Source organism: Cebidichthys violaceus, unplaced genomic scaffold (assembly GCF_023349555.1).
Source record: "Cebidichthys violaceus isolate CVI_PGR_0920_01 unplaced genomic scaffold, fCebVio1.0.p SCAF_12, whole genome shotgun sequence".
Classification (NCBI taxonomy): Eukaryota; Metazoa; Chordata; class Actinopteri; order Perciformes; family Stichaeidae; genus Cebidichthys; species Cebidichthys violaceus.
Window position 1 is genome coordinate 12,951,352 of NW_027176285.1, and position 23,024 is coordinate 12,974,375.

At 41.2% G+C, this 23,024-nt stretch overlaps 4 protein-coding genes across 8 annotated transcripts; all 4 read left to right on the forward strand.

Annotated features, from left to right (window-relative positions):
- The first annotated feature begins 6 nt into the window (after positions 1-6).
- On the forward strand, positions 7-3,097 carry LOC137869239 (proteinase-activated receptor 2-like). Of its 2 annotated transcripts, none has more exons than XM_068706499.1 (3): positions 7-291; positions 732-761; positions 1,264-3,097. In XM_068706499.1, the coding sequence occupies exons 1-3, from the start codon at positions 219-221 to the stop codon at positions 2,301-2,303; spliced, it is 1,143 nt and encodes a 380-aa protein (XP_068562600.1). In that variant the 5' UTR covers positions 7-218; the 3' UTR covers positions 2,304-3,097. The 2 variants fall into 2 exon arrangements, with proteins under 2 accessions (XP_068562600.1, XP_068562601.1); XM_068706500.1 differs by having other exon boundaries at positions 1,267-3,097.
- A 3,892-nt stretch (positions 3,098-6,989) lies between these two features.
- LOC137868686 (proteinase-activated receptor 2-like) lies at positions 6,990-9,704 on the forward strand. Of its 2 annotated transcripts, none has more exons than XM_068705577.1 (3): positions 6,990-7,260; positions 7,700-7,729; positions 8,244-9,704. In XM_068705577.1, the coding sequence occupies exons 1-3, from the start codon at positions 7,188-7,190 to the stop codon at positions 9,293-9,295; spliced, it is 1,155 nt and encodes a 384-aa protein (XP_068561678.1). In that variant the 5' UTR covers positions 6,990-7,187; the 3' UTR covers positions 9,296-9,704. The 2 variants fall into 2 exon arrangements, with proteins under 2 accessions (XP_068561678.1, XP_068561679.1); XM_068705578.1 differs by having other exon boundaries at positions 8,247-9,704.
- A 1,920-nt stretch (positions 9,705-11,624) lies between these two features.
- LOC137869241 (proteinase-activated receptor 2-like) lies at positions 11,625-14,715 on the forward strand. 2 transcript variants are annotated; one of them, XM_068706501.1, is made up of 3 exons: positions 11,625-11,909; positions 12,350-12,379; positions 12,882-14,715. In XM_068706501.1, exons 1-3 carry the CDS (start codon positions 11,837-11,839, stop codon positions 13,919-13,921), a joined length of 1,143 nt encoding a protein of 380 aa, XP_068562602.1. In that variant the 5' UTR covers positions 11,625-11,836; the 3' UTR covers positions 13,922-14,715. The 2 variants fall into 2 exon arrangements, with proteins under 2 accessions (XP_068562602.1, XP_068562603.1); XM_068706502.1 differs by having other exon boundaries at positions 12,885-14,715.
- Positions 14,716-18,547: 3,832 nt separating this feature from the next.
- Positions 18,548-21,398, forward strand: LOC137869242 (proteinase-activated receptor 2-like). 2 transcript variants are annotated; one of them, XM_068706503.1, is made up of 3 exons: positions 18,548-18,818; positions 19,258-19,287; positions 19,802-21,398. In XM_068706503.1, exons 1-3 carry the CDS (start codon positions 18,746-18,748, stop codon positions 20,851-20,853), a joined length of 1,155 nt encoding a protein of 384 aa, XP_068562604.1. In that variant the 5' UTR covers positions 18,548-18,745; the 3' UTR covers positions 20,854-21,398. The 2 variants fall into 2 exon arrangements, with proteins under 2 accessions (XP_068562604.1, XP_068562605.1); XM_068706504.1 differs by having other exon boundaries at positions 19,805-21,398.
- The last annotated feature ends 1,626 nt before the right edge of the window (positions 21,399-23,024 follow it).

The window sequence follows — 23,024 nt, forward strand, 5'->3', positions numbered from 1 at the left end:
TGGACTTGTTGGATGTTGCCGTGTGCACATTAAAACACGTCCCGCTGGTTGCTACTTCAAGAACTGCGTCTCTTCTCTTCATTTCAGCCACAACCTAATGATAGTGTTTTTGCCACGACATTGGTGTCAAACTCCTCCGCTCCGTGAAGACCGGGAAGGCAGTTAAAAGCAGCGCAGCCACGCCCGCGGACACTGCTGCTCTTCAGCTGTCAACGGTCATGGCCACGAGGACGCGATGGTTTCAGCTGTTCCTCCTGCTGGGGTTCCTGCAGACCTGCGTGTCAGACCAAGGTAAAAAGAAAATCTTCCGCAGGTTGTTTACACCTGTGGTGTGTTTAAGGTCTTACAACTTTAAGGTCAGGATCCTAAAACTGATGAGATTTCTGAGCAGCTTATGTCGAACATTCCAAGTTCATGTTGGTTTGATGTGTCGAACAGTGATTAGTCAGAAGTAGTTTGATCTCACTTAACAAGTTATGAAGTATTATTTATGTGTGAAGTGGGTCATTGTGATGCTCAAAGGACAGATTATGAGTAGAGAGCAGGTCAAAGTGCTCTCACTCAAGTACTATATTTAAGTACAAATTTGGTATTTGGTATTTCCAAATGGAATATTTCCATTTTATGCAACTTCAAACTTCTCCACTAAATATCAGAGATATATAGTGTACTTTACACAACACAGAGGTATATATTGTACTTTATACTGACAGCTTTTTTTTTCTTCTTAGATGACTGTGGTTTACCCGTTGCCACTGGAGGTAAAACCACATATCTCCAGATGTGTTGATGATGAATGTTTGTGATAAACTGAAGGATAAAGTGTTTCCTTTATGTGTTGAGAACATCCTCCTACTTCTTCAGATAAATAAACTCTTGGACCAGCAGGAAAATGCATCTTCACAAAGCTGAAAACAGTTTGTTCTTTTTAGAGATGCATGGTTCTCACAGGACAGAGACGCTACAAACATATGATGATCTTATAGAATATGATGCATTGATGTACATTAAACTAATAACAGGATATGAAGGAGTTAACATGCAACATACACATGAATGCAGCAGGAATATTAATCCAGAAAATAACAGATATAATAGTAAAATACTGACAGGGAACATTTTACTGAATTATACTTTTACTTGTAGTGGAGTATTTTCACAGTGTGGTATTGGAGGTACATTTATAGTATGTTACTGCATGTACTGTCAACCTGTTGCACTTCTGCTTTTCACATGTTTTCGTTTCATATTTTGAACAAAAAGCAGGCATCACCGGTACAGAGACCACCGACGGGGTGTGGATCAGCTCCGTAGACAAACAAGTCCTGAGCAGCAGCCTCACAACCGTCTTCCTCCCGATCGTCTACATCATCGTGTTCGTTGTGGGGCTTCCCTCCAACACCCTCGCCATCTGGGTGTTCCTCTTCAGGACCAAGAAGAAGCACCCGTCGTCCATCTACATGGCCAACCTGGCCCTGGCCGACCTACTCTTCATCATCTGGGTCCCCCTGAAGATCGCGTACCACTTCAATTGCAACAACTGGACCTACGGCCACGGGCTGTGCAAAGTGCTGGTGGCGTTTTTCTACGGCAACATGTACTGCTCCATCGCCTTCATCGCCTGCATAAGTGTCCAGCGCTACTGGGCCGTGGTCCACCCGCTCTCGCGGCCCCAGAGGGCCAACGCCATGGCCGTCGGTGTCTCCGTTGCCGTGTGGGCGGCGGTCTGGCTTCTCACCGTCCCCCTCTACCTGTACGACCAAGAGGTCCGTGTGGCGAACCTCGGCATCCTCACCTGCCATGACGTCACCAGGCCCAGTCAGAAGAAAATGGCGGCGGGCTACTTCCTGACGATGGGGACTCTGGGGTTCATCGCTCCCACCGTCGTGTGCATCATCTCCTACGTGCTCATGCTCAAGGCTCTCCGCAACAGCATGGCGGACCCCGACATCGCCAAGAAACGGCGAAAGGCCGTGGTCTTGATCGTCACCGTGCTGGTGATGTTTCTGGTGTGCTTCACCCCGAGCAACATCATGCTGCTGGTGCACTACACCCTCCTGTTGGTTGGGGCGGAAAACAACCTGTACGGCTTCTACATCTCCACGCTGTGCCTGGCAAGTCTCAACAGCTGCCTGGACCCGTTCATCTACTACTTCATCTCGGAGGACTTCAGGGATCACGTGAAAAACACATTCCTCTGCAGGAGCGAGAGGACGGTGGAGAGCATGAGAGTCTCCCTCAGTCTCCTCAAGAGCAACACGTCCACGTCTGATTCGAGGAACACGCGGAGCACCGAGTCCTGACTCGTCATCTTTAAAAAGACCAAAGAGCTTGTTATTGATTTCAGAAGGAAAAAGGAGGAGGTCTCCCCAGTGATAATAATATATTGGGGTCTATCTGGACAGTAAATTAAACTGGAAAAAGAACACTGAGGCTGTATTTAAAAAGGCTCAGTCAAGACTCTTCTTCTTGAGGAAGCTTAGATCCTGAGCTGAAATGCTTTTTATGTTTGCACTGTAGAAGTATTAGAGCTTATAAGCTGCAAGTTAATATGTAAGTATTACATTTAATGGAAGGAACTACTTGCTATTTTTTCGTGTTTTTATTTTTTTTTTGCTATTATGTTTCACATTTGAAAAGCTGCCAATAATTTCTTACTTTGTAATTTTTAAAGAAAGTATTCACCATTTTTTTCTCCATATTTGGTCTCTGAATAAATCTCTTATCATATCATTGTGATCGTGTTTTAAAGATGTTTCATGCTGCTCTCTGCTGGTTAGAAGTGTGAAGTACTTTTAAGTGTATTATACACAGTAAGGCCGTAGTTGTACTGTGTTTTCTCCTCCAGCAGGAAGCGCTACGATACCGATAATAACAGGAAACCTGAGGGACTCAGAGCTCAACATCCTGTTTCACTGTGTTCATATATCGGTCTGAGCAGAGAGTCACGTGAGAGAGTAAAGGAGCTACTGACTGAATAAATACTTTTTGAATCTTTCAATGTAAAACAACTGGCTGTCCTGTAGATTACTTCTCTTCATCCACTTGATTCATTTGCCAGTTATCTTCTTGATTAAAAGTGAAAAACTGCCCATCACATGTTCCTGAGAGTCCGTCTTTAAATGTCTTGTTCTGTCCAACCAACTGTCCAAAACCAAAATGATGTTCAATGAACAGAGAAACAAAAAGAATATGAAGAATATTTTTTTTTTCATGCACAGCCCATCTAACTTATGAATGTGAAATATTTCCTTATTTGGAGAAATAATGATTTGTGGTCTTTTCTGCATTAAATGTGAAAGTTTGTAGCAAATGTAAAGAGTTCCAACTTCAGCTCTTTTCTACATTTTGGGTTTGAATTAAGTCAAAACTAAACAAAAAGGTTTTGGTATTATTATTTTTACACACATTTGAATCCTTTATGTAACAAAGGGTGACTTGAACCAGCTTAGACAAACGGAAACATTGAACGACTCATATTGCACTTAATATAATCACATAGATAGATGTATACTTTATTCATCCCCAGGGGGAAATTTGTTTGTAGCAGCAGCAAACAAAGTTACACAGTAAAATACAAATATTAAGTACGGAAAATGCACAATATATACAATAGTTTACAATAAAATAACAGTGCAGAACCTATTACATTTAAAGAAAATAAAGTAAACAAATGCACAGTATATACAATAAAATAAATTGGTATTAAATTAACTAAGTAGGAAAACTAAACTAAACAGTAGTGCAGAAGATCGGCAACAGCAGTGTAGCGGTGTTATAGTCACTGGAAGGAAGATTTGGCCAGAGGTGATTGATTGTAGAGTGTTATAGCCGAGGGAAGGAATGATCTCCTGTATCGGTCCTTGTGACAGCGGAGCTGGATCAGTCTGTTAGAGAAAGTGCTCCGCTGTCCCTGCAGTAGGTGGTGGACGGGGTGATGGGGGTTATCCAATATGGATAATAATAATGATTGGCTGAAGTCCAATAAGCTCCTCCTTGGCTCTTGACCTGTTGACACCTCAGCCAGCGAGCGCGTATCCTTCCCCCGCTCCGGCACATTCCTCAACCCCCTCTTACAGACTCAACATACATTCAATGACCACACTCCTTGGTTTAACACTTCTACAAATAAACATGTTATGACATATTATATAATAATTATACCTTTGGTTTAAAACTTATAAGTAAACATTGACATAAAATATCCACCACTAGGGGTGCTATTAAACATACTAACATTGCTTTTAAACTTAAATTCCTCACACAGTTCACCATACATTCACATAACATGGACTACACACCTGTGTGCATATGTTCACGCAATATTACAGTGTATAAATACTGTGTAGCAAGTAAAGTCCTGAATTCAAAATCAAGTAAAAGTACAACAGTATTCACATCAACATGTACTTAAAATACTGAGAATAAGATAAACCTTTATTTATCACAAAAGACTTCTTGTCCTGATCAAAGATTAAAACAGAAGACAAACAAAAAACAATAGAATGAAAATATAAAGCTATATGAACAATATAACAACAATTATTAAGTGTAAAAGAAGTAATACTGACACCAGTGCAGAATAGAATAGAATAGCAATAAGAGCAAATGAATAAAGTAAACAACTCAAATAAAATAGAAGAGTAAAATTACAACAAAGATTATGTATATATATATATATATATATATATATATATATATATATATATATATATATATATATATATATATATATATATATATATAAAGTGAATAAGAAGTAATAGCACCAGTGCCTAATAGAAACTAAAATAGAAAAAGTAATATTGATCATGATATTGAGAGTGATATTGTCAATAATATTGAAAAGTAGTAAATGATAGAATGGCCCAATTCAGAAGAATGTTTAACTTTTTACAGCCATGAGTACTCTTTACTACTTGGTGAATGAAACCTCAGAGATATTTACTTTAAATGCAGTTTAGATATTTATTGCAGGATAATTAGCAAGGGCATAGCACCAGCTCACACAAATAATACTACTCTACTTTATAATACTACTCTAATGTATTACGATGTGATTATAATCTTTAAACTCTTACTGTGCTGAGGCTGGGTGAGAGAGTGATAAATCCTTTGTGGTTTTAGGACCTGGCAGAGTCTCGTCCTCTGCTAAGTAACTCTATATATAGTCCTGTCGGGCCATCTCCTCTTCCCCGGAGCTCTCTTGTCCCAGTCACATGAACCTTAGTCATAGTACTGAGTTTTGCAGAACCACATTATAATTCTCTCTGTCGGAGTCTGTCGGAGTTAACCGTTTACAAGCACACACAACCAGTAGGATCTCCAAACGTTCCAGTACTTTCTGTCAATCGACCCATTATTATAATCAGATTACAGCTGTAGCTGTTAAATCGCTTCATATTTATACACAATACATAAATGCATAAATTGACTATTAGATTATACTTTTATTTTAATCATATATGCTTTGTTCTTTGTGTTCTTTGGCCTGATCTTCTTAGTCCGTTCTTCATTCTTCTAACTTCAAGGCAGCTCTTCTGGGATCTCAAACCTACTTGACAACCTGTAGTAATACATCAGAATGTATTTGTTGATTTTTTTTGGTAGAGTAGAAGTGGAAAGTAGCATCAAATGAAAATACTCAAGTAAAGTACACGTAGCTCAAAAGTACAGTAAATGTATTTAAATCCACCCCCACTACTGTCTAAAATAAAAGATTAAAAGATTATACATCTTTTTTTCAAAGGGCACATAAATTAGAAATAAAATGAAAATTGGCAAACTAAAAAACAGTCGTTTAAATCAAACACCAGAAGTTGTTTACTGGTATGAAACCGATGTCATCTGACAACCAATCATCGATGTTTATCGGTGAACTCACCTGACGGAAGAACGACGTCACACTTCCGACATCAAACCTGAGAGGGGTGTCTCGGTTGGTGTTGAAGAAAATCATCATATAACTTAGGATTGAACTGAAAACATGTTTTGTAACAGATATCTCAACACAGTTGAATAACAGACATGTCCTAGAAAGTATGGGAGTCAGCATTGTAATGGTGATTTTTTACGTAGTAGTATATATTTCTCCTCAGTATATTGTATTCATGCATAAGTCATTTTGCTCTGAACTTTGTTGAACTTCACCGTGTCTCTGTTGTGCAGAAGAAACAGAAGAAGCATTCTCCCTCTCTGTTCACATTGATAACTAACTGTGTTGTATGAGAATGTTCCATGCCAAGGCCTGTGAACTGCTTGTTTTGGTTGCCGGCCGTTTGTTTATCATTGATGTTCTTATCAGTCAGAGACCAAAAGTCTGGGACCGAAATGTCTGTAACGTTGGCCATCGGCCCACCTTTGCTCATTCTGTATAAAGAAAGTTTGTTCATTTTTTTCTTGGTTCTTCCTCACTGAGACTGTAAACGCATTCTGTTGTGATGAGGAGCCAACAGAACTGGCCCTTCTGCCTCTGCGTACCTCCAGACAAAATGCAGAGAGAGAGGCCCGATCAGTGTCCTGATTGCCTTCACTGGGATCCAATCCTGAAGGACCTGTTGAGTCCAAATAACTACAAATTCTCATTTGGTGAGTCGCTGAAATTATTAAAATGAATCGTATGAGTGAAATTTAACCAGGAAGACCATATTGTGAGACTGAATAGCAATAACAGACATATCCTAGAACGTATGGGAGTCAGCATACTTAGAGGGAAGGATAATGGGCGTAAGGAAAATCCTAAATGCAATAAACCCTTCCGCTCTAACAGGCAGAATGTCCTGCCAATAAGTTCTGGGATTGAATCAAAGAGAGAAGAAAACAGATTAGCATATTTTATATTATGTAAGACACCATATTTGGTAACCAGAGGAGCTGGGTTTGTGGTTCAACCCACTGATCTGATTGGTGGAAAGAGACTTAAGGGGGGTGAATTTAGACTATAAGTGTAAGCTGTAATAACTAACACATTGGACTTATTGGATGTTGCCGTGTGCACATTAAAACACGTCCCGCTGGTTGCTACTCCAAGAACTGCGTCTCTTCTCTTCATTTCAGCCACAACCTAATGATAGTGTTTTTGCCACGACATTGGTGTCAAACTCCTCCGCTCCGTGAAGACCGGGAAGGCAGTTAAAAGCAGCGCAGCCACGCCCGCGGACACTGCTGCTCTTCAGCTGTCAACGGTCATGGCCACGAGGACGCGATGGTTTCAGCTGTTCCTCCTGCTGGGGTTCCTGCAGACCTGCGTGTCAGACCAAGGTAAAAAGAAAATCTCCCGCAGGTTGTTTACACCTGTGGTGTGTTTAAGGTCTTACAACTTTAAGGTCAGGATCCTAAAACTGATGAGATTTCTGAGCTGCAAGCGTCGAACATACAAAGTTCATGTTGGTTTGATGTGTCGACCAGTGATTAGTCAGAAGTAGTTTGATCTCACTTAACAAGTTATGAAGTATTATTTATGTGTGAAGTGGGTCATTGTGATGCTCAAAGGACTGATTATGAGTAGAGAGCAGGTCAAAGTGCTCTCACTCAAGTACTGTATTTAAGTACAAATTTGGTATTTGGTATTTCCAAATGGAGTATTTCCATTTTATGCAACTTCATACTTCTCCACTAAATATCAGAGATATATAGTGTACTTTACACAACACAGAGGTATATATTGTACTTTATACTGACAGCTTTTTTTTCTTCTTAGATGACTGTGGTTTACCCGTTGCCACTGAAGGTAAAACCACATATCTCCAGATGTGTTGATGTTGAATGTTTGTGATAAACTGAAGGATGAAGTGTTTCCTTTATGTGTTGAGAACATCCTCCTCCTTCTTCAGATAAATAAACTCTTTAAAAAGTCTCTTGGATCAGATGTAAAATGCATCTTCACAAAGCTGAAAACAGTTTGTTCTTTTTAGAGATGTGTGGTTCTCACAGGACAGAGATGCTACAAACATATGATGATCTTATAGAATATGATGCATTGATGTAGATTAAACTAATAACAGGATATAAAGGAGTTACCATGCAACATACACATGAATGCAGCAGGAATATTAATCCAGAAACAACAGATATAATAGTAAAACACTGACGGGGAACATTTTACTGAATTATACTTTTACTTGTAGTGGAGTATTTTCACAGTGTGGTATTGGAGGTACATTTATAGTACGTTCCTGTATGTACTGTCAACCTGTTGCACTTCTGCTTTTCACATGTTTTTGTTTCATATTTTGAACAAAAAGCAGGCTTCACCGGTACAAAGACCACCGACGGGGTGTGTATCAGCTCCGTAGACAAACAAGTCCTGAGCAGCAGCCTCACAACCGTCTTCCTCCCGATCGTCTACATCATCGTGTTCGTTGTGGGGCTTCCCGCCAACGCCCTCGCCATCTGGGTGTTCCTCATCAGGACCAAGAAGAAGCACCCGTCGTCCATCTACATGGCCAACCTGGCCCTGGCCGACCTGCTCTTCGTCATCTGGGTCCCCCTGAAGATCGCGTACCACTTCAACGGCAACAACTGGACCTACGGCCACGGGCTGTGCAAAGTGCTGGTGGCGTTTTTCTACAGCAACATGTACTGCTCCATCGCCTTCATCGCCTGCATAAGTGTCCAGCGCTACTGGGCCGTGGTCCACCCATTCTCGCGGCCCCAGAGGGCCAACGCCATGGCCGTCGGTGTCTCCGTTGCCGTGTGGGCGGCGGTCTGGCTTCTCACCGTCCCCCTCTACCTGTACGACCAAGAGGTCCGTGTGGCGAACCTCGGCATCCTCACCTGCCATGACGTCACCAGGCCCAGTCAGAAGAAAATGGCGGCGGGCTACTTCCTGACGATGGGGACTCTGGGGTTCATCGCTCCCACCGTCGTGTGCATCATCACCTACGTGCTCATGCTCAAGGCTCTCCGCAACAGCACGGCGGACCCCGACATCGCCAAGAAACGGCGAAAGGCCGTGGTCTTGATCGTCACCGTGCTGGTGATGTTTCTGGTGTGCTTCACCCCGAGCAACATCATGCTGCTGGTGCACTACACCCTCCTGTTGGTTGGGGCGGAAAACAACCTGTACAGCTTCTACATCTCCACGCTGTGCCTGGCAAGTCTCAACAGCTGCCTGGACCCGTTCATCTACTACTTTGTCTCGGAGGACTTCAGGGATCACGTGAAAAACACGTTCCTCTGCAGGAGCGAGAGGACGATGGAGAGCATGAGAGTCTCCCTCAGTCTCCTCAAGTATTCCAAGAAGAGCAACACGTCCACGTCTGATTCGAGGAACACGCGGAGCAACGAGTCCTGACTCGTCATCTTTAAAAACTCGTCTGTTCTGGATTTCTTTACTGTGACTTTGTCCGTTTCAGTGAGGAAACTGTGACATGTCATCTGTTTTAAAGGCCTCCTAGAAGCTTTCAGCTGTTGTAAGTTACTGTTTTTTTTATTTTGTAAATGGGATTTTATTTTTTGTATCTTTTGATAATACAACTGATATTGAATGATTGTTGCAGTCGTCTACAGTTTTATTTGATTTCTATGGGACATCATTTATTTTTATATATATATCTGGTCATTTGTATCGTTTTGACGTGCTAAAAGGTTTTAGCATGTTGTGTGATACATGATGCAAGCTTGACATGTTTTTTACTGTGTGTATGCGTTTTTTAAAGTAATCTAATTTAAAAGTTTGTCAATAAATGTAAATGTACAACCTGCAGGCCTGGAAAAGTCTCAGAATGTCTTAGAAGGTGTAAAGAAGTCTTACATTTGATCTACAAATGTCATATATGTTTCTCTTGAGTACTGAAGGGAGTTATGTTAGTTAATCAATGTTTTATTTTTCTTATCTGATTGCAGGCTGTCAGGAGATGTTTAGCATCTATAACAGGTCTCAGTCTTCCAAGATCCCTTGCAGTTTGCATACAGGAAGGGTGTAGGGGTAGATCAGGGCCCCGTTCCTCATACCTGGCTAACTGAGTTAGCCGGATCATTTTCAGGATAAGATTACATAAGTCAGGCTTTTCGGTTCCACGAAGCAAGTTTGGCAAAATCACCATAGCAACACATCCATAAAATTGAACCTGCTCCAGCGCAGGCTAACTTAAGTTAGCTGGATAAGCTTGCCACTCCCCCAGAAAAAAAGGTCAGCTCCCTTCCCCAGAGATCCCATTGATGAAGGAGCGATATTAGTTAGATTAGCGTTTTATAGGGAGAGAGTTCTTCGAGATCGCAAAGATCCATTATCACATCATGATGACTTCCTATACGAGCGCTATCGATTGTTTATTTACAAGACCTTCTCGAGCCGTACATTGCGAACACCACACGCCGCAGCCGAGCATCGACCGTCTCACAGACTGTATGCATAGCCTTGCGCTTTTTTGCGAGTGGTACATTTTAGTACAGTGTCGGCGATGCGGAGAACATCGGGAAAGCCGCTGCATGCCGTGCTGTTCGTAAAGTTTACTTGGCGCTTAACAAACTTGTGGATGTGTTCATTACATTACCATGGCACATATTGTATTGACTCACCATTCTGAATAATGTTTTTGTGCTTAGTTTGTACTTGCTCCCATGTCCTCTTGATGGCTGGGTTGAAAGCACTCATGATTATATGACAGTGTTATTAGTACACCATAGCGTATCATGATTATAGAACATGATTAAGGTGGACTCATGATAAGAATAGAGAGAATCACACACAATTTATTTTCACTGCTCCAATTGATTGAATTTCTGATTATGAATAATACATACATACATACTGATCCGCCCATACACAGATTCACACACACATATTCAAATTCCTACTTCTATATGGTAGTATACACATACATGTATATACATATAGTTCTTGATACATAAGCGCATACAGTACATATATCCCCATAAATATCTATTAATTTGTATCAATTAGATAATCTTTGTGATTGTTTTTATCTACTTATTCTGAAAGAGTTGAAATCATTATTACTCATTGGATGATGCATTCCATTAAGCCTACTGCCAGCAGGCACATTTAAAGAAATATAATCTGATTGATTGGGGTGATGAGGCACTTAAATTAGCCTATACATTTCCCAACACTTACGCATTTAACTTGTCTGCGATATTTCGCCATGCTTCTTGTCTAGCCCTCGCAGCAGTGGCGGTGTTAGATTTTGCCATGATTATGGTCTTGAATTCTTCATATGAGTTCATGATCATCTCCTGCTCGTCAGCGGAGAAAAAAAGAGGCTCTTTCTTTGACTTTATTTGCCATTCTACTGTTAGAAAATCATGGTTTCGGTGATCGACGCTTCCCCCTTCTGAAGTAGGACGGGCAATGGACAGACATATCCTAGAACGTATGGGAGTCAGCATCCCTAGAGGGAAGGATAATGGGCATCAGGAAACTCCCAAATGCAATAAACCCTTCCGCTCTACAAGGCAGAATGTCCTGCCAATAAAGTCTGGGATTGAATCAAAGAGAGAAGAAAACAAATTAGCACATTTTATATTATGTAAGACATCATATTTGGTAACCAGAGGAGCTGGGTTTGTGGTTCAACCCACTGATCTGATTGGTGGAAAGAGACTTAAGGGGGGTGAATTTAGACTATAAGTGTAAGCTGTAATAACTAACACATTGGACTTGTTGGATGTTGCCGTGTGCACATTAAAACACGTCCCGCTGGTTGCTACTTCAAGAACTGCGTCTCTTCTCTTCATTTCAGCCACAACCTAATGATAGTGTTTTTGCCACGACATTGGTGTCAAACTCCTCCGCTCCGTGAAGACCGGGAAGGCAGTTAAAAGCAGCGCAGCCACGCTCGCGGACACTGCTGCTCTTCAGCTGTCAACGGTCATGGCCACGAGGACGCGATGGTTTCAGCTGTTCCTCCTGCTGGGGTTCCTGCAGACCTGCGTGTCAGACCAAGGTAAAAAGAAAATCTTCCGCAGGTTGTTTACACCTGTGGTGTGTTTAAGGTCTTACAACTTTAAGGTCAGGATCCTAAAACTGATGAGATTTCTGAGCAGCTTATGTCGAACATTCCAAGTTCATGTTGGTTTGATGTGTCGAACAGTGATTAGTCAGAAGTAGTTTGATCTCACTTAACAAGTTATGAAGTATTATTTATGTGTGAAGTGGGTCATTGTGATGCTCAAAGGACAGATTATGAGTAGAGAGCAGGTCAAAGTGCTCTCACTCAAGTACTGTATTTAAGTACAAATTTGGTATTTGGTATTTCCAAATGGAATATTTCCATTTTATGCAACTTCAAACTTCTCCACTAAATATCAGAGATATATAGTGTACTTTACACAACACAGAGGTATATATTGTACTTTATACTGACAGCTTTTTTTTTCTTCTTAGATGACTGTGGTTTACCCGTTGCCACTGGAGGTAAAACCACATATCTCCAGATGTGTTGATGATGAATGTTTGTGATAAACTGAAGGATAAAGTGTTTCCTTTATGTGTTGAGAACATCCTCCTACTTCTTCAGATAAATAAACTCTTGGATCAGATGTAAAATGCATCTTCACAAAGCTGAAAACAGTTTGTTCTTTTTAGAGATGCATGGTTCTCACAGGACAGAGACGCTACAAACATATGATGATCTTATAGAATATGATGCATTGATGTACATTAAACTAATAACAGGATATGAAGGAGTTAACATGCAACATACACATGAATGCAGCAGGAATATTAATCCAGAAAATAACAGATATAATAGTAAAATACTGACAGGGAACATTTTACTGAATTATACTTTTACTTGTAGTGGAGTATTTTCACAGTGTGGTATTGGAGGTACATTTATAGTATGTTACTGCATGTACTGTCAACCTGTTGCACTTCTGCTTTTCACATGTTTTCGTTTCATATTTTGAACAAAAAGCAGGCATCACCGGTACAGAGACCACCGACGGGGTGTGGATCAGCTCCGTAGACAAACAAGTCCTGAGCAGCAGCCTCACAACCGTCTTCCTCCCGATCGTCTACATCATCGTGTTCGTTGTGGGGCTTCCCTCCAACACCCTCGCCATCTGGGTGTTCCTCATCAGGACCAAGAAGAAGCACCCGTCGTCCATCTACATGGCCAACCTGGCCCTGGCCGACCTGCTCTTCATCATCTGGGTCCCCCTGAAGATCGCATACCACTTCAATTGCAACAACTGGAGCTACGGCCACGGGCTGTGCAAAGTGCTGGTGGCGTTTTTCTACGGCAACATGTACTGCTCCATCGCCTTCATCGCCTGCATAAGTGTCCAGCGCTACTGGGCCGTGGTCCACCCGCTCTCGCGGCCCCAGAGGGCCAACGCCATGGCCGTCGGTGTCTCCGTTGCCGTGTGGGCGGCGGTCTGGCTTCTCACCGTCCCCCTCTACCTGTACGACCAAGAGGTCCGTGTGGCGAACCTCGGCATCCTCACCTGCCATGACGTCACCAGGCCCAGTCAGAAGAAAATGGCGGCGGGCTACTTCCTGACGATGGGGACTCTGGGGTTCATCGCTCCCACCGTCGTGTGCATCATCTCCTACGTGCTCATGCTCAAGGCTCTCCGCAACAGCATGGCGGACCCCGACATCGCCAAGAAACGGCGAAAGGCCGTGGTCTTGATCGTCACCGTGCTGGTGATGTTTCTGGTGTGCTTCACCCCGAGCAACATCATGCTGCTGGTGCACTACACCCTCCTGTTGGTTGGGGCGGAAAACAACCTGTACGGCTTCTACATCTCCACGCTGTGCCTGGCAAGTCTCAACAGCTGCCTGGACCCGTTCATCTACTACTTCATCTCGGAGGACTTCAGGGATCACGTGAAAAACACATTCCTCTGCAGGAGCGAGAGGACGGTGGAGAGCATGAGAGTCTCCCTCAGTCTCCTCAAGAGCAACACGTCCACGTCTGATTCGAGGAACACGCGGAGCACCGAGTCCTGACTCGTCATCTTTAAAAAGACCAAAGAGCTTGTTATTGATTTCAGAAGGAAAAAGGAGGAGGTCTCCCCAGTGATAATAATATATTGGGGTCTATCTGGACAGTAAATTAAACTGGAAAAAGAACACTGAGGCTGTATTTAAAAAGGCTCAGTCAAGACTCTTCTTCTTGAGGAAGCTTAGATCCTGAGCTGAAATGCTTTTTATGTTTGCACTGTAGAAGTATTAGAGCTTATAAGCTGCAAGTTAATATGTAAGTATTACATTTAATGGAAGGAACTACTTGCTATTTTTTCGTGTTTTTATTTTTTTTTTGCTATTATGTTTCACATTTGAAAAGCTGCCAATAATTTCTTACTTTGTAATTTTTAAAGAAAGTATTCACCATTTTTTTCTCCATATTTGGTCTCTGAATAAATCTCTTATCATATCATTGTGATCGTGTTTTAAAGATGTTTCATGCTGCTCTCTGCTGGTTAGAAGTGTGAAGTACTTTTAAGTGTATTATACACAGTAAGGCCGTAGTTGTACTGTGTTTTCTCCTCCAGCAGGAAGCGCTACGATACCGATAATAACAGGAAACCTGAGGGACTCAGAGCTCAACATCCTGTTTCACTGTGTTCATATATCGGTCTGAGCAGAGAGTCACGTGAGAGAGTAAAGGAGCTACTGACTGAATAAATACTTTTTGAATCTTTCAATGTAAAACAACTGGCTGTCCTGTAGATTACTTCTCTTCATCCACTTGATTCATTTGCCAGTTATCTTCTTGATTAAAAGTGAAAAACTGCCCATCACATGTTCCTGAGAGTCCGTCTTTAAATGTCTTGTTCTGTCCAACCAACTGTCCAAAACCAAAATGATGTTCAATGAACAGAGAAACAAAAAGAATATGAAGAATATTTTTTTTTTCATGCACAGCCCATCTAACTTATGAATGTGAAATATTTCCTTATTTGGAGAAATAATGATTTGTGGTCTTTTCTGCATTAAATGTGAAAGTTTGTAGCAAATGTAAAGAGTTCCAACTTCAGCTCTTTTCTACATTTTGGGTTTGAATTAAGTCAAAACTAAACAAAAAGGTTTTGGTATTATTATTTTTACACACATTTGAATCCTTTATGTAACAAAGGGTGACTTGAACCAGCTTAGACAAACGGAAACATTGAACGACTCATATTGCACTTAATATAATCACATAGATAGATGTATACTTTATTCATCCCCAGGGGGAAATTTGTTTGTAGCAGCAGCAAACAAAGTTACACAGTAAAATACAAATATTAAGTACGGAAAATGCACAATATATACAATAGTTTACAATAAAATAACAGTGCAGAACCTATTACATTTAAAGAAAATAAAGTAAACAAATGCACAGTATATACAATAAAATAAATTGGTATTAAATTAACTAAGTAGGAAAACTAAACTAAACAGTAGTGCAGAAGATCGGCAACAGCAGTGTAGCGGTGTTATAGTCACTGGAAGGAAGATTTGGCCAGAGGTGATTGATTGTAGAGTGTTATAGCCGAGGGCAGGAATGATCTCCTGTATCGGTCCTTGTGACAGTGGAGCTGGATCAGTCTGTTAGAGAAAGTGCTCCGCTGTCCCTGCAGTAGGTGGTGGACGGGGTGATGGGGGTTATCCAATATGGATAATAATAATGATTGGCTGAAGTCCAATAAGCTCCTCCTTGGCTCTTGACCTGTTGACACCTCAGCCAGCGAGCGCGTATCCTTCCCCCGCTCCGGCACATTCCTCAACCCCCTCTTACAGACTCAACATATATTCAATGACCACACTCCTTGGTTTAACACTTCTACAAATAAACATGTTATGACATATTATATAATAATTATACCTTTGGTTTAAAACTTATAAGTAAACATTGACATAAAATATCCACCACTAGGGGTGCTATTAAACATACTAACATTGCTTTTAAACTTAAATTCCTCACACAGTTCACCATACATTCACATAACATGGACTACACACCTGTGTGCATATGTTCACGCAATATTACAGTGTATAAATACTGTGTAGCAAGTAAAGTCCTGAATTCAAAATCAAGTAAAAGTACAACAGTATTCACATCAACATGTACTTAAAATACTGAGAATAAGATAAACCTTTATTTATGGCAAAAGACTTCTTGTCCTGATCAAAGATTAAAACAGAAGACCAACAAAAAACAATAGAATGAAAATATAAAGCTATATGAACAATATAACAACAATTATTAAGTGTAAAAGAAGTAATACTGACACCAGTGCAGAATAGAATAGAATAGCAATAAGAGCAAATGAATAAAGTAAACAACTCAAATAAAATAGAAGAGTAAAATTACAACAAAGATTAAATATATATATATATATATATAAAGTGAATAAGAAGTAATAGCACCAGTGCCTAATAGAAACTAAAATAGAAAAAGTAATATTGAACATGATATTGAGAGTGATATTGTCAATAATATTGAAAAGTAGTAAATGATAGAATGGCCCAATTCAGAAGAATGTTTAACTTTTTACAGCCATGAGTACTCTTTACTACTTGGTGAATGAAACCTCAGAGATATTTACTTTAAATGCAGTTTAGATATTTATTGCAGGATAATTAGCAAGGGCATAGCACCAGCTCACACAAATAATACTACTCTACTTTATAATACTACTCTAATGTATTACGATGTGATTATAATCTTTAAACTCTTACTGTGCTGAGGCTGGGTGAGAGAGTGATAAATCCTTTGTGGTTTTAGGACCTGGCAGAGTCTCGTCCTCTGCTAAGTAACTCTATATATAGTCCTGTCGGGCCATCTCCTCTTCCCCGGAGCTCTCTTGTCCCAGTCACATGAACCTTAGTCATAGTACTGAGTTTTGCAGAACCACATTATAATTCTCTCTGTCGGAGTCTGTCGGAGTTAACCGTTTACAAGCACACACAACCAGTAGGATCTCCAAACGTTCCAGTACTTTCTGTCAATCGACCCATTATTATAATCAGATTACAGCTGTAGCTGTTAAATCGCTTCATATTTATACACAATACATAAATGCATAAATTGACTATTAGATTATACTTTTATTTTAATCATATATGCTTTGTTCTTTGTGTTCTTTGGCCTGATCTTCTTAGTCCGTTCTTCATTCTTCTAACTTCAAGGCAGCTCTTCTGGGATCTCAAACCTACTTGACAACCTGTAGTAATACATCAGAATGTATTTGTTGATTTTTTTTGGTAGAGTAGAAGTGGAAAGTAGCATCAAATGAAAATACTCAAGTAAAGTACACGTAGCTCAAAAGTACAGTAAATGTATTTAAATCCACCCCCACTACTGTCTAAAATAAAAGATTAAAAGATTATACATCTTTTTTTCAAAGGGCACATAAATTAGAAATAAAATGAAAATTGGCAAACTAAAAAACAGTCGTTTAAATCAAACACCAGAAGTTGTTTACTGGTATGAAACCGATGTCATCTGACAACCAATCATAGATGTTTATCGGTGAACTCACCTGACGGAAGAACGACGTCACACTTCCGACATCAAACCTGAGAGGGGTGTCTCGGTTGGTGTTGAAGAAAATCATCATATAACTTAGGATTGAACTGAAAACATGTTTTGTAACAGATATCTCAACACAGTTGAATAACAGACATGTCCTAGAAAGTATGGGAGTCAGCATTGTAATGGTGATTTTTTACGTAGTAGTATATATTTCTCCTCAGTATATTGTATTCATGCATAAGTCATTTTGCTCTGAACTTTGTTGAACTTCACCGTGTCTCTGTTGTGCAGAAGAAACAGAAGAAGCATTCTCCCTCTCTGTTCACATTGATAACTAACTGTGTTGTATGAGAATGTTCCATGCCAAGGCCTGTGAACTGCTTGTTTTGGTTGCCGGCCGTTTGTTTATCATTGATGTTCTTATCAGTCAGAGACCAAAAGTCTGGGACCGAAATGTCTGTAACGTTGGCCATCGGCCCACCTTTGCTCATTCTGTATAAAGAAAGTTTGTTCATTTTTTTCTTGGTTCTTCCTCACTGAGACTGTAAACGCATTCTGTTGTGATGAGGAGCCAACAGAACTGGCCCTTCTGCCTCTGCGTACCTCCAGACAAAATGCAGAGAGAGAGGCCCGATCAGTGTCCTGATTGCCTTCACTGGGATCCAATCCTGAAGGACCTGTTGAGTCCAAATAACTACAAATTCTCATTTGGTGAGTCGCTGAAATTATTAAAATGAATCGTATGAGTGAAATTTAACCAGGAAGACCATATTGTGAGACTGAATAGCAATAACAGACATATCCTAGAACGTATGGGAGTCAGCATACTTAGAGGGAAGGATAATGGGCGTAAGGAAAATCCTAAATGCAATAAACCCTTCCGCTCTAACAGGCAGAATGTCCTGCCAATAAGTTCTGGGATTGAATCAAAGAGAGAAGAAAACAGATTAGCATATTTTATATTATGTAAGACACCATATTTGGTAACCAGAGGAGCTGGGTTTGTGGTTCAACCCACTGATCTGATTGGTGGAAAGAGACTTAAGGGGGGTGAATTTAGACTATAAGTGTAAGCTGTAATAACTAACACATTGGACTTATTGGATGTTGCCGTGTGCACATTAAAACACGTCCCGCTGGTTGCTACTCCAAGAACTGCGTCTCTTCTCTTCATTTCAGCCACAACCTAATGATAGTGTTTTTGCCACGACATTGGTGTCAAACTCCTCCGCTCCGTGAAGACCGGGAAGGCAGTTAAAAGCAGCGCAGCCACGCCCGCGGACACTGCTGCTCTTCAGCTGTCAACGGTCATGGCCACGAGGACGCGATGGTTTCAGCTGTTCCTCCTGCTGGGGTTCCTGCAGACCTGCGTGTCAGACCAAGGTAAAAAGAAAATCTCCCGCAGGTTGTTTACACCTGTGGTGTGTTTAAGGTCTTACAACTTTAAGGTCAGGATCCTAAAACTGATGAGATTTCTGAGCTGCAAGCGTCGAACATACAAAGTTCATGTTGGTTTGATGTGTCGACCAGTGATTAGTCAGAAGTAGTTTGATCTCACTTAACAAGTTATGAAGTATTATTTATGTGTGAAGTGGGTCATTGTGATGCTCAAAGGACTGATTATGAGTAGAGAGCAGGTCAAAGTGCTCTCACTCAAGTACTGTATTTAAGTACAAATTTGGTATTTGGTATTTCCAAATGGAGTATTTCCATTTTATGCAACTTCATACTTCTCCACTAAATATCAGAGATATATAGTGTACTTTACACAACACAGAGGTATATATTGTACTTTATACTGACAGCTTTTTTTTCTTCTTAGATGACTGTGGTTTACCCGTTGCCACTGAAGGTAAAACCACATATCTCCAGATGTGTTGATGATGAATGTTTGTGATAAACTGAAGGATGAAGTGTTTCCTTTATGTGTTGAGAACATCCTCCTCCTTCTTCAGATAAATAAACTCTTTAAAAAGTCTCTTGGATCAGATGTAAAATGCATCTTCACAAAGCTGAAAACAGTTTGTTCTTTTTAGAGATGTGTGGTTCTCACAGGACAGAGATGCTACAAACATATGATGATCTTATAGAATATGATGCATTGATGTACATTAAACTAATAACAGGATATAAAGGAGTTACCATGCAACATACACATGAATGCAGCAGGAATATTAATCCAGAAACAACAGATATAATAGTAAAACACTGACGGGGAACATTTTACTGAATTATACTTTTACTTGTAGTGGAGTATTTTCACAGTGTGGTATTGGAGGTACATTTATAGTACGTTCCTGTATGTACTGTCAACCTGTTGCACTTCTGCTTTTCACATGTTTTCGTTTCATATTTTGAACAAAAAGCAGGCTTCACCGGTACAAAGACCACCGACGGGGTGTGTATCAGCTCCGTAGACAAACAAGTCCTGAGCAGCAGCCTCACAACCGTCTTCCTCCCGATCGTCTACATCATCGTGTTCGTTGTGGGGCTTCCCTCCAACGCCCTCGCCATCTGGGTGTTCCTCATCAGGACCAAGAAGAAGCACCCGTCGTCCATCTACATGGCCAACCTGGCCCTGGCCGACCTGCTCTTCGTCATCTGGGTCCCCCTGAAGATCGCGTACCACTTCAACGGCAACAACTGGACCTACGGCCACGGGCTGTGCAAAGTGCTGGTGGCGTTTTTCTACAGCAACATGTACTGCTCCATCGCCTTCATCGCCTGCATAAGTGTCCAGCGCTACTGGGCCGTGGTCCACCCATTCTCGCGGCCCCAGAGGGCCAACGCCGTAGCCGTCGGTGTCTCCGTTGCCGTGTGGGCGGCGGTCTGGCTTCTCACCGTCCCCCTCTACCTGTACGACCAAGAGGTCCGTGTGGCGAACCTCGGCATCCTCACCTGCCATGACGTCACCAGGCCCAGTCAGAAGAAAATGGCGGCGGGCTACTTCCTGACGATGGGGACTCTGGGGTTCATCGCTCCCACCGTCGTGTGCATCATCACCTACGTGCTCATGCTCAAGGCTCTCCGCAACAGCACGGCGGACCCCGACATCGCCAAGAAACGGCGAAAGGCCGTGGTCTTGATCGTCACCGTGCTGGTGATGTTTCTGGTGTGCTTCACCCCGAGCAACATCATGCTGCTGGTGCACTACACCCTCCTGTTGGTTGGGGCGGAAAACAACCTGTACAGCTTCTACATCTCCACGCTGTGCCTGGCAAGTCTCAACAGCTGCCTGGACCCGTTCATCTACTACTTTGTCTCGGAGGACTTCAGGGATCACGTGAAAAACACATTCCTCTGCAGGAGCGAGAGGACGATGGAGAGCATGAGAGTCTCCCTCAGTCTCCTCAAGTATTCCAAGAAGAGCAACACGTCCACGTCTGATTCGAGGAACACGCGGAGCAACGAGTCCTGACTCGTCATCTTTAAAAACTCGTCTGTTCTGGATTTCTTTACTGTGACTTTGTCCGTTTCAGTGAGGAAACTGTGACATGTCATCTGTTTTAAAGGCCTCCTAGAAGCTTTCAGCTGTTGTAAGTTACTGTTTTTTTTATTTTGTAAATGGGATTTTATTTTTTGTATCTTTTGATAATACAACTGATATTGAATGATTGTTGCAGTCATCTACAGTTTTATTTGATTTCTATGGGACATCATTTATTTTTATATATATATCTGGTCATTTGTATCGTTTTGACGTGCTAAAAGGTTTTAGCATGTTGTGTGATACATGATGCAAGCTTGACATGTTTTTTACTGTGTGTATGCGTTTTTTAAAGTAATCTAATTTAAAAGTTTGTCAATAAATGTAAATGTACAACCTGCAGGCCTGGAAAAGTCTCAGAATGTCTTAGAAGGTGTAAAGAAGTCTTACATTTGATCTACAAATGTCATATATGTTTCTCTTGAGTACTGAAGGGAGTTATGTTAGTTAATCAATGTTTTATTTTTCTTATCTGATTGCAGGCTGTCAGGAGATGTTTAGCATCTATAACAGGTCTCAGTCTTCCAAGATCCCTTGCAGTTTGCATACAGGAAGGGTGTAGGGGTAGATCAGGGCCCTGTTCCTCATACCTGGCTAACTGAGTTAGCCGGATCATTTTCAGGATAAGATTACATAAGTCAGGCTTTTCGGTTCCATGAAGCAAGTTTGGCAAAATCACCATAACAACACATCCATAAAATTGAACCTGCTCCAGCGCAGGCTAACTTAAGTTAGCTGGATAAGCTTGCCACTCCCCCAGAAAAAAAGGTCAGCTCCCTTCCCCAGAGATCCCATTGATGAAGGAGCGATATTAGTTAGATTAGCGTTTTATAGGGAGAGAGTTCTTCAAGATCGCAAAGATCCGTTATCACATCATGATGACTTCCTATACGAGCGCTATCGATTGTTTATTTACAAGACCTTCTCGAGCCGTACATTGCGAACACCACACGCCGCAGCCGAGCATCGACCGTCTCACAGACTGTATGCATAGCCTTGCGCTTTTTTGCGAGTGGTACATTTTTGTACAGTGTCGGCGATGCGGAGAACATCGGGAAAGCCGCTGCATGCCGTGCTGTTCGTAAAGTTTACTTGGCGCTTAAGAAACTTATGGATGTGTTCATTACATTACCATGGCACATATTGTATTGACTCACCATTCTGAATAATGTTTTTGTGCTTAGTTTGTACTTGCTCCCATGTCCTCTTGATGGCTGGGTTGAAAGCACTCATGATTATATGACAGTGTTATTAGTACACCATAGCGTATCATGATTATAGAACATGATTAAGGTGGACTCATGATAAGAATAGAGAGAATCACACACAATTTATTTTCACTGCTCCAATTGATTGAATTTCTGATTATGAATAATACATACATACATACTGATCCGCCCATACACAGATTCACACACACATATTCAAATTCCTACTTCTATATGGTAGTATACACATACATGTATATACATATAGTTCTTGATACATAAGCGCATACAGTCCATATATCCCCATAAGTATCTATTAATTTGTATCAATTAGATAATCTTTGTGATTGTTTTTATCTACTTATTCTGAAAGAGTTGAGATCATTATTACTCATTGGATGATGCATTCCATTAAGCCTACTGCCAGCAGGCACATTTAAAGAAATATAATCTGATTGATTGGGGTGATGAGGCACTTAAATTAGCCTATACATTTCCCAACACTTACGCATTTAACTTGTCTGCGATATTTCGCCATGCTTCTTGTCTAGCCCTCGCAGCAGTGGCGGTGTTAGATTTTGCCATGATTATGGTCTTGAATTCTTCATATGAGTTCATGATCATCTCCTGCTCGTCAGCGGAGAAAAAAAGAGGCTCTTTCTTTGACTTTATTTGCCATTCTACTGTTAGAAAATCATGGTTTCGGTGATCGACGCTTCCCCCTTCTGAAGTAGGACGGGCACGCGCAATTATCCTGATAACTGACGGCTGGTTCAAATTAACGAGATTGTTTGAGCGCGGGTTAATTTAAGCTGGCTAATAGGACATTTGATCGACTTAGTTGAACCACGTACGAGGAACGGGGCCCAGGTGTCAGCAACCGCATGCGGCTCT

Excerpts from the sequence above, each read along its gene's own strand:
- LOC137869239 (XM_068706499.1), top strand. The coding sequence starts at position 219 with ATGGCCACGAGGACGCGATGGTTTCAGCTGTTCCTCCTGCTGGGGTTC. Across the intron at positions 292-731 it reads GACCTGCGTGTCAGACCAAG|ATGACTGTGGTTTACCCGTT; the intron begins GTAAAAAGAAAA and ends TTTTCTTCTTAG. Across the intron at positions 762-1,263 it reads TTTACCCGTTGCCACTGGAG|CAGGCATCACCGGTACAGAG; the intron begins GTAAAACCACAT and ends TTGAACAAAAAG.
- LOC137868686 (XM_068705577.1), top strand. The coding sequence starts at position 7,188 with ATGGCCACGAGGACGCGATGGTTTCAGCTGTTCCTCCTGCTGGGGTTC. Across the intron at positions 7,261-7,699 it reads GACCTGCGTGTCAGACCAAG|ATGACTGTGGTTTACCCGTT; the intron begins GTAAAAAGAAAA and ends TTTTCTTCTTAG. Across the intron at positions 7,730-8,243 it reads TTTACCCGTTGCCACTGAAG|CAGGCTTCACCGGTACAAAG; the intron begins GTAAAACCACAT and ends TTGAACAAAAAG.
- LOC137869241 (XM_068706501.1), top strand. The coding sequence starts at position 11,837 with ATGGCCACGAGGACGCGATGGTTTCAGCTGTTCCTCCTGCTGGGGTTC. Across the intron at positions 11,910-12,349 it reads GACCTGCGTGTCAGACCAAG|ATGACTGTGGTTTACCCGTT; the intron begins GTAAAAAGAAAA and ends TTTTCTTCTTAG. Across the intron at positions 12,380-12,881 it reads TTTACCCGTTGCCACTGGAG|CAGGCATCACCGGTACAGAG; the intron begins GTAAAACCACAT and ends TTGAACAAAAAG.
- LOC137869242 (XM_068706503.1), top strand. The coding sequence starts at position 18,746 with ATGGCCACGAGGACGCGATGGTTTCAGCTGTTCCTCCTGCTGGGGTTC. Across the intron at positions 18,819-19,257 it reads GACCTGCGTGTCAGACCAAG|ATGACTGTGGTTTACCCGTT; the intron begins GTAAAAAGAAAA and ends TTTTCTTCTTAG. Across the intron at positions 19,288-19,801 it reads TTTACCCGTTGCCACTGAAG|CAGGCTTCACCGGTACAAAG; the intron begins GTAAAACCACAT and ends TTGAACAAAAAG.